General features: G+C 36.5%; 1 protein-coding gene across 1 annotated transcript in view; it reads right to left on the bottom strand.

The window, feature by feature from the left end:
- Positions 1-13,126, bottom strand: part of UBE3C (ubiquitin protein ligase E3C) — a 97,026-nt gene that overhangs the window by 64,752 nt on the left and 19,148 nt on the right. The window contains exons 8-11 of the mRNA XM_025197782.1: positions 10,529-10,682; positions 9,525-9,745; positions 9,076-9,230; positions 4,137-4,324 (exon numbers count right to left, since the gene is read on the bottom strand). Coding sequence (XP_025053567.1) covers positions 4,137-4,324; positions 9,076-9,230; positions 9,525-9,745; positions 10,529-10,682 — 718 coding nt within the window. The remainder of the gene's footprint in view (positions 1-4,136; positions 4,325-9,075; positions 9,231-9,524; positions 9,746-10,528; positions 10,683-13,126) is intronic.

The following is a 13,126-nucleotide window of genomic DNA, read 5'->3' as shown; positions in this document are numbered from 1 at the left end:
CCTGGTTCCAAGCAGTTAATGGCAAAATTCCCTTTGATGTGAATGGAGCCAGGATTTCATCCCACATCTTCATTTCATTGACTACAAGCATGTCTACTAAGCCTACTTGCACCAATTCATGCTAAATAATGAATTCTTCAGAAGAGAGATTTACCAAAGGATGCCAATATACCAGGGCAGACCTATGTTGATGCATAATAAAATTAAAATATTCACATACTAACTAACATAGAATAGGTTATGTAATGTTGTATTAGTATAGATACTAAAAATAAAAAAAATAAAAAAATCTAAAAATAGTTAATTTGAGCCTCATTAAATGAATTATAAAAAGAACCGCTATAAAGGTAGGAAATCATAGTTAAAGTACAACTGACTTCCTAACCTTCAGAAGCTTCTATAATCTCCCATATCCGTGCCTAATTCAGAGTAAAAGTTAAAACATCCATAAAGTTAAAAAAAGTCATATTTTACTTCTGAGATTAATTTCAGCTTGGTTACGGACATGCTTATTTTAAAAAATAAATAAATAAAAGGGAGCCAAGGGCAAGCAACTTAAATAATCAGCTACATGGTAAGATTATTTGAAAATATGAATAGATATCAAAAGATTAATACTGTTTAGTTTAGAAAAGATACAAATAAGAAAACAGGCTATCAAGAAAAATTATGAAAATTCTATTGGGAATCATTTATAATACAAAATGAAAGGCAACATTATCAAAGAAAATACTTTTTAATAGGATTAGCAAATGGTGATTATAGTAATAAGGTACTATTGAGCACAAGAGTTTATCAAGATTTAAAGATGGATTTAAAACCCATAATAAAATAAAATATGGATATAAATCTTCATAGCTAATGGCAAAAGACAACCATTGACTGGTTGTGTTAGAAACCTCCCCCTATAATTGTCCACCACAAAGATTTTAAGTTCTTTCCTCCAAGATATTTGGTACTAATCACTCTTGAAGATAGTTATTAGGACAGATGAGCCACTGGTCTGATCCAAAATAATGCTTATGTTCCAGAATATCATGCACCCTAAGCATCCATCCTGCAGTACTAACCAGACACAGGAAGTGAAAACAAACTAGGTTTCCAGTGACTTACACAGGAAGAACCCATTGTATGGTAAAGTTTTTTGGACTTTTTTTTTAACCTGACAGTTTTTTAAAGTTTTTAAAAACTACAGTCTAGTCATTTATTCTTCACCTACTATTTATCTCTTAATCTTAATATTTTATACTAACAATGTTTTCTGTTTTAAAATGTGACAGTTAGCTACTTATATGCACTGTCTCCCTTCACAATGCTTTGAATTCTCCACACTATTTTAAATCACCATGCCTTGCCTTAATTATTGTGAGTTCCATCAAAAAAATATCTAACGTTTCTTACACTGACCTTTTCTGACTTCAAACCCATTTGACCAGTAAGGACTAAAGTGAGAGCAAATCATGTAATATATTAACAGTAAACTATTATATAATAATATTAACAATATATTATATTAATATGCCCAAATAATTTAATATATTGTAAATGAAAAGTTTATTTTGAATGAATTGTTGTTGCTACCTTAATTGTTCCCATTTTTCAAATTTAGACTTCCTAATACACATTACTTTAAACAACTTATTTAAAATAAATGAGGCTCAAGAAAGCACATTTTATAGTAGTGATGAGAACTACATAAAAATCAGACTTAAAATTACTTTTGTATTATAAGCATCTTCATCCCAGTTGACAGTTGGGGTGGGAACTACATCTTTCAAATGACACTTAAACAAGAACTACAATTATCAGCACTTCTGAACCTCTGTCACTTACATGCTGAAACAGGGAGGGGCATTTTCTCAACAGGCTACAAAAAAGCAAGAGGTTTATAAATGGAAAAAAATGAGCTAAAAGCTTTGAACTATGTATTAAAACTGCACAAAGTGTAATATTTTAAAATGCCAGCGAATTTCTTTACAATAAAAAAGCATGTGAATATTTATAAAGACAGGCAAGTAATGCAAGCCTAATTCAAAGCCCAGTGAACAAAATGGAAAGAGGTATATTGATTTTTAAATGTTCTTTGGAGCATTCCCTAAGTCCAAAATTTTAAATGATCATTAGAGAGAGGCAAGATTCATTTATATTTGGCAGAGATGAAAATATAGGCTTTAATCCTGCCAACATCTGCATTATACATCTTCATTTTAACCATAAGGATAAATCTACTGAATATAAAGAGACCCCTCAGATGCTCAAAGTGAAACATGTTGTTACTTGTCTACAGGATCAGGACTTAAACCCAGTGTCAAAACAAAGATATTTATGAAAATATTTCAAGACATGTCTGGGTGGAGTTCCGCATTTGGATTTTAACATTTGCCTAACATTTTTGTGAAATAGTACAGAATTATAATATGAGAAATAAATGTATGGTCTCTTGCAATTTATACTTGTAATTGTAAAAGTAAACTAAGAGTATAAATGGTGAAAAGCAATTTAAGTCCTGATCCTCTATCCATCAAAGACAAAAGGAGTTTTTTGACTTCAGTCAGTTCAGCACCAAGACCTCTAACATTAAAATTTCTTTCAAGTATTAATACCAGAAGGTGTTTTAAATAACCCTGATATGTTTCTTAGAACTGCGGGGCTTTTTTTTTTTTTGCCTGATAATGTCCTTTAGCATTCTAACGAATAACCTAAAAAATAAGGGAAAATAGAACTCCAAACATTTCAACTATTTACTTCTGTAGATTATACGCTCAGCCTTTCAATAACTATTCTAAAATTACTATGGAAAACTGCTAGCGTATTTCTAAATTATTGATTGATCTTTCATAACCTGTGAAATATATACTGTTACATAATGCCTATTCCATTATCACAAATAATTACAAAGGTCTAAATATGGCTCTGAGAGGAAATAGATGCCATACTCATGCAATTACGGCTGTATACAACTACTTTATTCATTAAGCACCTCTTTTTCCCCACAGTTCACCAGTAAACCTCAAGCCAAACCAGTGATGCATTTAAATCCAGTAATTACTATCCAAGGCAATGGACTGCTTGCAACAATAAAGCAGGCATACTAATTCAGCTGCTGCTATGATCTTCAGATCTCACATCCTGCTCTAATGCAATTAGTCTACAAAGAGCTAATTACCCTAATCGAGCAATCACAGTTTCACTGACATCTTACTTCCTCTAACAGCTATAAACACCAGTGGGCTAAGATAGCACCTCATTAGTTCACTGTATCATTGTTTACAATGCAGTTTGAATTGATTATATTTACTACATTCCAAAAATACCTGGAGCTTTCTGTTTTACTATCAATAACTGTATACCTTTACCTAAAACTACTCACTCCAGGATAGTTTAATACCTATTACTGATGAGCCTTCATTTAAAAACAATATGCATCAGCAATACACAAAATATTGGGTATTTTACACGCACAAAAATAAGAAATATCAGACAAACACATGTATTTTGCAATCTTTTTTTAAAGAAACACTACACAGATTAACAGGTCCAAGTTTTCGTTTACATTTAACATTTCAGCCCAGTTCCCACGTTACACCTGCACAGACACGATCGTTTTCTATATCCACTGAGAGTAGGATAAGAATTGGCTTAATTTGCAACAAGGAAGATATAGTTTAACTATTTAAAAATTCTAAATATTAAAGCATCTAAAAATAGCTCAATACTGGAAAAGAATTGTGGCATCCTTATCTATATAACAAGTTATATAGATAGCTACTAGGAAAGATCAACACTGAAAAGTTCTTATGTTATTATAATTCTATGTTTTCCCAACCATGAACCTATCATCACCACCACACACTAAGACCCGCAACTCAGAAAATAATTTAACTCAATAGCAACAAGCTTGAGGTGTATATTTGTTATATTCAGTGATCTTGTTCAGATTAAAAAGGTAGCGAAAAGACAATACTGAATTCCAAATGAAGTCTAAAAAGTAACATTACAATTTCAATCTCTCACAGCTGAAACAGAGAGAAAAGCTACAAAGAGCAGATCATCTTTACAGGCACATCTAAAACTACAACACAGTAAAACTAGTTTTAAGCCTAACAGATTTCAATGTCAATATTATTTATACTTGCCTGACTTTCGGCACCATCATTCGGTGTTGTACCATTAATATGTGGCAAATTGATGCCATCAGTGTGAAGACTTCTTCACTCGCTGAATCTCTCCAGACCATATTCAACAGGGTGTTTGTCTGCTGTTTCGTATCAAGTTTCTTTAGACACTCCTCTGTTATATACTGCACTGATATTCTCCCATCTCCCTGTAAATACATGAAAAACCCCACTTTTTGTAACTTTTAAACATTTATTTATCAACGTCTATAGCTTTTTCTTTTTTAATAATGTTTCAGAATGTTATGTAAAGCGACAGCCTCATAGTGCTAAAAGAACTGCATAAACATTTCAAAGGTAGCAGCAAACAAGGAGTTGGCTTAAGTCCCCAGAAAGACAAGTATTTGAGTGCAATTTGGATCTGACCTATGCCCAAAGAATTCAGTGAAGAGATTCCCTGTGATTTCATTTGGTTCTGGGCAGATGACTGTAAGTAAACACAAGGAAAAATTCTTAAATGGCATAAAATACTAATATAGACACTAAGCAAGCTATGATGGTTTACAAGACCAGAATGGAGCCCAGGCAAGTGAGCCCTCAACTATCTCACTGCTTATCTAGCCATGTGCATGTGTCAATCAGGCATTTGGATACACGTATTCCAGTATCTAAAGTGTATGTGTGCTAGGGCTATGCAAAGCTTCGGTTGGTGATTCAATTCGGTGGAGATTTGGCGGCCAAATCTCTGAATCAAATCAGGAGACCCTTTAATCTCTCCAAATCGAATCAGAACCCTCTGAATCGATTTGGAGAGATTCGATGATTCAGACAGACACAGGTTTAAATGTTTTTTCTACATACCTCAAGGTACCAAGCAGCTCATGAATGCTGAGATGCTGGGGCAAATGAAGTGTCCCACGGGAGGATCCCCAATGCATTCGGCAGCAGACCTGGAAGTGGACCAGAAGCACTTCCGGTCCATTTCCAGGTCCGCCACAGAGTGCACAGGGGACCCCTCCCCATCCCCCAGCTCAGCAACTGGTGCCTCCTGGGTCTGGGGGGGCACCTGGGGTCCCCCTATGGCCGATCGCCAAACTGGGGGGCCATGGGTGGGGGCCACGCGCTCAACAGCGGATCCAGAAGTGGACTGGAAGTACTTCCAGGTCTGCCACCAAGCACGCAGGGGGGGCCCCCCTGCGCTCCTATGGAACACCATCTGCCCCACCAACTCAGTGCTCACAAGCTGTGCCTGGTACCTTGAGGTATTTAGAAAAAAACATTTAAAGCTGTGTCTATGGCCGAATCATTGATTCTCTGAATCAGCATTGAATCTTCGGATTCAGCCAAATTGAATCAGGATAGTGATCTGAATCAACAAATCAAATCACTGTCCCCCAATTCGGGCCAAATCTGAATCGAATACAGCCCGTTTCGCACACCCCTAATCTGCACCACTTCTGATCAGCTGCTCAGGACCACAATGAGTTCCAGTTGAATGGCAAAGTGGCACACTTCAAAGTAAAAGCTGCAGTAAGCAGTAAATAAGTGTTCTTTACTTAGCAACCTGCTGTGGTCCAAGCAGGCTGTGAACTGCACGCACATGAAAGATGTCTGTTCTACTATATATTGTGGTAGAAGAGAAGTCTCAGGACAGGCAAAATATAGCAGTATATTTATAAATCGGTGTGTAAACAAAATCTGAATAGACATCTAGATTTCTTTTTCCTAGTCAGCTTTCAGACATTGCCAACCCCTACAGATCCTTTACTCAATGTCCTGTTGGTATTTCCATTATGGAGATTTAACAAAAAAAAAGTTTGTAACAAAAATACCCTCTGTGCTCAAAGTCTGGCATACAGGCTGCCAACAAAACCCCAAACAAACAATGCTTTATCAGAAGAAGAAACACATTAGATTGACCTGGCTCCCCAGCATCTGAATATCTCTCGTGCTTCAGCAGGGCTTTTTGGCACTTTTATCTAATAGCTGATTCAATCAGGACACCTGGTTCTAGGCCCAAGTGGAGGTTTAAACCACATGTCCCACTTTCCACCACACTACAAGCTAAGCAAGACAGTGCAGCCTCCAAACTTCCTCTTGAATCTAACCCTTTGAGCAGAAAGGAATGAACGTTTCACTGGGACATGAGAAGAGCAATCAAGAGGGTGACTGACTGCTGTAAGAAGGGCACTCTGCTGGGAAATAGTCCTGAGTTCTGGCCCCTGCTCCCAACACTGTTTATCCATTTTATCCACTGACCAGTTACTGTAAGAAAAGAAACAAGAAAATCATAACACCTAGGAAAAAGGAGATGGTACTTTCAGCTGTATTTTCCATAGATCAGAGAGTAAGAATGTAGCAAATGCTGAAAGTAAAAGTTGAAGAAATGACTGTGAAAGGGACTGGGATTTTTTAATAGGACAATGGTAGATTTGAACAGGAAGAAAACAGTAACTGGAGTTCTTCAAGATATGTTGTCCAAATACACAACTTTCCCGTGTGCATGCATGCACCGTAGCACTTAAATTTGAAGACTTTTTGCCTTAGCAATGTCTGAAGGGAGTTCCATAGCTGTGCCTTTCCTGGTTCTCCAAACTGAAGAAATAAATATTCTTAAGTTCCACAACCAAAGAACAGAAAGGAGAGCAGGATCTGCACAAGGAAAACGCATCTCAAGAACCTCCAGGTGCTGGTAACTTCTCGTTCTCCTTAAAGGATTGCCCATATGCAGACCTGCAAACAAAGTCGTCAGTAAGCTTGATTATTTTTCTTTAGAGGTGGAGGACAGCTACCCAACTGTGGTAAGTCATCCCTCAGGCAACTAGCTCTGGTCCGCTATGAATATCAAAGGGCAGCAGGCAGGCACAAGGAATGAACAAGCTGCCCAAGGAGCTAGCAGAACATCCTGACCATGGCCCCTCACCTTGATTCTAATTCCTGACTCTAACTTCTTGGCCCTGGATTGATCTGTGGCTCCTCTTTCAGCTGTGGCTTGACTCATGGCTTCCTGATCCTGCTTGTCCCTGACCACCTTCCTAGCTCTCTGACCCTGGCCTATTCCCACCATAACTTTGGGCCTCCAGACTCAGCTCTGGCTTGACCACCAGCTCCTGTCCCTGGCCGTGAACCTGTCTGGACTCCAAAAACCAGGCATGGTTACCCACGTCTTGGTCATAACCTTACATACTCATTTGTCAGTACCCTCAGGAATGGAGGCATAAAAATACTTAGCCCCCCTCTAGAAAGGACCAGAAACAGCTTGTCCATAATAGTCTCAGTTGCAGAGCAAAAAGTAAGCCTTTCACATGAAATTGGCCAAACCCATTCACACCTCACTGATAGGCAAGGGAACTGATAGGCAAGTAAAGCCAGACTGCTGTCATATGTCAACCAGACTAAATGCTAGGTGAAAAATCTTCCTAGAGTCAAAATCTTTCTCAATCAAAATCCGAAGGGCCTGAGGACTTGATAGGCTCCAGGTTTAAAGAGGTCCAGAAAATCCTGGAAATCATGCTTCTGATGAAAAGACAGAAGATAGAATCTTTTTTCAAGAATGATAATAGATTAGACCATTATAAATCACCCAGTCTTTAACCAGGGTCCAGGGAAGCTGGTTAATCTGAGAAGGATCTAAAACATTTGGAGAAGACGACATAGGCAGCAGTGCCTTGGACAATCTTCTTCAACAGTCTGGGGATTGATGAGATAGATCTCTGCAGCTAGTAGAAGATACTCAAGAGTTGAAACCAGACACACATTCCAATGAACTGTTATCTAGATGGCAGGTGATGCTTTGGGAGCTGGATCCAAAGCCAGGCCTGATGCCAAAACTGGGGATGGAAGTTGGAATGCTGGTAATGACTGAATGATAATTGGTTAAGTTATTAGATATGAAGAAGGAAGAAGAGAAGTTGAGCTGTGTACAGACAGTGCAAGCAAAGTAAAGATATGCAGGGTCCTGATCTCACTTCCCTGCTCCATGGTGCTATAAGAGCCCCATATGCTTAAACTCTTGCAAGAAGATAGCATGCATCCAGGTTACCCAGGATATATGCATCTTGTAGCATTGCTTGCACACCACAACTATATTAGCTCTAAAAGGACCAAAGTAATACACTCTGCTAACAGCAAGAATTTTATGTAGAAAACTATTTTTGAAACCATTTTATAAGCAGTTTCTAATTATGTCTCTATAGAATCCAATATTCTTCTTCTCTTTCCCATTATAAATGAGAATAAAGGCTTCCTTTTATTTTAAATGTAGTAGGAAAGGTAACTTTTTAAAAATAAAATGTATGCCTCTCAATGATCATGTTCCTAACTTGTACTTTTAGCAACTTCTAGTCGCACTATATTTAGGTTTCCATTTAAAAATACAGGATTAAAAAAAAAAAACTGTTTACCTCTGTAGTTTAGTTTAGAGTTTTATTTATATTCATATATCTGCAGCATACTATTGCTTGTAACATACCCCAATCTAACTGATCACAGCATCTTTCTTAACAGTCACTTAGAGTTCTATGCTCTATGAGAGTGCCATTCTCTCCCACTACAAATAATAGTAGATTACGTGGTCTTCTACACAACAGGCTACCAGGCAACAATCATCTTACCTAGCTGTATAAAATACATTGTGAGAAAATTACAAGAGAACTAGGAAGAGAAAATTTATACTTTGTCTCTAAATTACCATAAAACCAATATCTAAAAGGAAACTTAACAGTCCAATTTTATCTTTGGTGTTCTCATGCATTTTCATACTAAATATACAAGAAATAATTTTAAAAGAAAGACTATGATAAAACCTGTAATTAAACAGTCACCTGTTAACCGAACCAAAATTAGCTAAACACATTTCATTCTACCAATAACAAGAGAAATGAGGGATTATAATGAAGGGACGTTCCTTAGCTATACTGTTGTTATAATAATTTTTTACAGGCAACTCGTTAATGCTTACATGGGTAGTCATCATCTTACTGATCGCTTCATCCTCCTCTTCAGAATCACTAGTTGCATCTTGACAATTTGTCCCAGTAGTAGACACAGGCAACTGAGAAAGAAAGGTTTGTAGAACCCTCAAGTACACAAGCAGTCCTTCCTCAGAAAGAGATCCTATTTCAAATAAATTGATACAAAAGTATTACACATATCATTCTCTATCAAGACAGATTAATACTGTGGTTAACAAGAATCCCTTACCCATTCACAACATTCTCAAACCTATATGTTGCATAGTGATACTTAAACCTTGGAGCAGTTTCCAAGAGGAATATATTTAATCATGGCCTTCATAAACTTATGTTTTTTTCAAAACAATGAACTCTTTAAGAATGTTATATGTAACACGCTAATTTAAAATGGTAATATATAATATACAATGTATTAACAGATAAAATATTCTCATACCTAAACATGTTTCACCAACCATTAAAACAAAATAAAAAAGCCAGGGAGCTCTATCGCTTTTTCTTGACCGTCCACTTTCTGTCAGTAATAGTGCATTCAGAAAGAGTTCATAAGGGAAAACGGTCTGCACATCAGCCAGCGCTGGAATGATGAAATGGAATATCTGATCCGTAAAAGGTGCTTTCAGAAGCTCCTCAGTGAAGGCAGCAAATACCTGTTGCCTGAAGGGGAGGGAAAATTTCTTAATAAAATTGCAAACAATTTTTCACTACTATACCCAAACAATTTATCATAAACTTGTAAATTTAAATGTATTATTCTATCTATCAGAGAAATTTTGTGTAGTTACATTCTACTAATTCTATGCCACTAAAACAAGGTTATCAGATTACTCAAAAATGAAATTATGCCCTTTTCCTTAATCATGTTAACTGTATTGTTAAAGCCTTAATGAAGCCACCAAAACAATTCTAAAACTATTATTTCAGTATTATGAACAATGACGTATAAAGTGAAAGAATGCAGTAAAAGGTATGTTTTTTCTGAAAAATCTACTTCACTGCGCTATCCACTACCACATACAGTAAAACAAACAGCTTTGGTTTTGGTCATACTTTGCATCTGCCTCCCAACATTATGACTTTGCTAATTGTTCTGGAGTCTCTGCACAGGTCTCCCATACTCTCTCTTGCAGAGTTCTTTTTCTTTCTTCAAGATTTTCCTCAAGCCTGAATTTCTGCTCTCACACTTAGTTATTTTCTCTCATCCCTTCCACACTGTGCTATCCTTTGGGCTCGATTGATCACCTCCTCATATCAGCCTTTGCCAGCCTTTTAAATGCTTCCTTCCCATGCCTGAAATAGCTATCCTTTTCTGTGCCAAATGTTACAAAAAATTGTAATACTACAATTAATTCATCGGCTAAAATTTATATGCATATACCATATGTATTTCAGAAGAATGAGTGGATATACAAGCACTAAGGGGTACACCCCTATGCTTACCTTGCACCTTCTGGACAGGAGCTATACGTAAAGTGCAATGGTTTCAGAACATTCTCTAGCAGTATTTTTGCAATAGGAACTCGAGAAACGTCGGAATATTCAATACTTGATGGAAGTTTATTATTAATTAACAAATAAAGAGACCTGTAGTATCCTACAAGAAACACAAACATATAGACAAGCTTTTAAATTGCGCCCGTGTATTCCTTTAGTTGCGCCCGTGTATTCCTTTAGTTGTAGAACAATTGCGTAATAATTTATAAGTGGAAAATCTTACATTTCCTAGTTTAAGTCTTACTTAAGCAATATGCAGGCAAACTAAAAAAAAAATTTTAAAAGCAAAAAGTTACCATCATAAAACACGAAGATCAGCAACATTTTCGGAAATATACGTTATGTTGTAAAATAGAAAGAGAGAGAAATGCATGCAGAATTAGACTGACTTTCAAAAAGTAATTGCTCCCGCTGCCAACTAGAAATAGGATACTAACTCCCTGTCTTTCCTTTCTCCAAATGTGTCCTCCTGTCACATTTTGGCTTTCTGAAATTTCAGGCATAATTATTGTATCCCAGAGCCTGAATGCTACATGATATCCTGACTGAGCCAGAAGGGAACAACGAAGGTGTCAATCTTTTTTCATACCATTAATGTTCAGAAGTTATTGTACAAGTCCATCCTATTTAATTCAGCTTCCTGGTCAATGAACTTAAAGCATAGAGCACAAATTTCATCAATATTTTAATTAACACAGGAGCACATATTTTATCAATGAAATCTTGGGAGGATAGCTTATCAATAATAAATACATCCAATTAAGATTATCTGCTCTGATGAGCCAAAGCCAACCCATGGCATCTGGAAATACGCTGAAAACATCTTTGGAAGGTTCATTTTAAAGACTAAGAAAATCTTTTTCACTCTCTTATTACATGTTAAAATTGAAATTTGGGAAGAACTTAAAATTGATCTGCTAGTTGAGAATTACACCAGAATGAAATGCTAAGGAAGGCTTCTTTGTTGGGCCCATTCCCTCCCAACAATACTCCTGACTTCTGAAAAAGGAAGAGTACATTTGTCAACATGGTCATTTAATTTCTTCGGCTTCAAGTACTAGATATAAACGTTTCATATTTACAATATTTTCCTCAAATGAAGCACCTCTTTTTAAGTTTAGACATATATACTGAACATACCATGTTCAACCATAAAAATGGTTCTTCAAGAGGCACTGGCCATGACTGACCCCTCTTCCCTGCTACAGTTTAGTCAGATAGCCCCTGGATTCCCCTAGTGAAGAAACCGAGGGGCAGCTGGGGTTGGCCACAGATACTGGTGGCCAAAATGTTGCCACGGGTACTTTGGATGAGTGCAAAAGGGCACATGCACACTGACAGCAGCACAAATGTGAATAAACACCTAGAGATGAACTATCATTTGTTTTCCCTCTGGTAGGATTTTAATACAGCAACTAATACATATTAATTCTTTTCCCAGAGAAGTCAGGATCTCAGACTAATAAGGTACTTTACTTCCCTCTACTTCATAGGAACACTGGTAACAAGAAGTCTCATCTATACACCAAAACCAGTATTTAAATCACTATATACCAGCATTTCAATACCTAAAAGCATTAAAAAATAAACACTAATCCTTTATAAAATATCAAATGTACAGGTCTTTTCAAAGGAAAAAAAAATATGAGTAAATAAATAGTTGAAAGATTTCTTTGCTTTTAGGTTCAGTCCTTCTGAATGTCATTTTTATACGTACCGCTATGTAGAACTGATCACATTCCAAATCCTGCAAACCATTTTGTCCCCTTTTTTTACTACTGATTTTTTTTCCATTAAGCAGATCTTGTGTCCACTGCACAAAATTCTACTTGCCTTAACTCAACCAACTTGTCATTAATGACCTGTATTACAATAAGTCATGGAGTCTTACCAAAGACTGGACAGTCCTTGTGTTAAGTACAAGACAACACATTAAAAGACTGTGGAAGTACTCTGGTACAAGTATATCAACTGTTAGTTTTGTAAAAACTGAGTGTTAAAATTAAAAAAAAAAAACCAACACAAACTTTACAGTATGTAGGCTAGAGCTTCCAAACATTTTTTTAAAATAGTATCTATATAAAAATACAAGTATGGCTTTAACAAACTTCTAACCAAGTCAAATTAATGCACAGCAGTCAGCCTACAAAGTCCTCCAGTAAAAATTAATTTATGAATGCAGCAATCCCAGTTATATCCATACTAGTATGTGATGAGCAGGATTTAGTTCACTATGTTTTAAAATAAAACATGGATATATTCTAAGCAGTTAACATAAAAATGACATCTTTTCTATCAGTAAGAGCTAGGTCAAGACGCTCAGTTTACAAGTAAAAGGTTTTTCATTCCTTCTAATTAACAGTCTTGCAAACTCAACCAGGGTCAGAAAGCCAAATTGGATTCTTTCTTTTTTTGCACGTCCCCACAAGTAATAAAGTTCCACAAGCCAAATTATGCCCTCAGTGACACTTACACAATCCATTAGCTTTCAATAGGTTTGCACAGGTGCAAGTGATTGTAACTTAGCAAACAGTACTGTTGATG

Source organism: Alligator sinensis, unplaced genomic scaffold, assembly GCF_000455745.1.
Source record: "Alligator sinensis unplaced genomic scaffold, ASM45574v1 scaffold601_1, whole genome shotgun sequence".
Taxonomy (NCBI): Eukaryota; Metazoa; Chordata; order Crocodylia; family Alligatoridae; genus Alligator; species Alligator sinensis.
The sequence above is the reverse complement of the archived record's forward strand: the minus strand, read 5'-3'. Positions and strand labels throughout refer to the sequence as shown.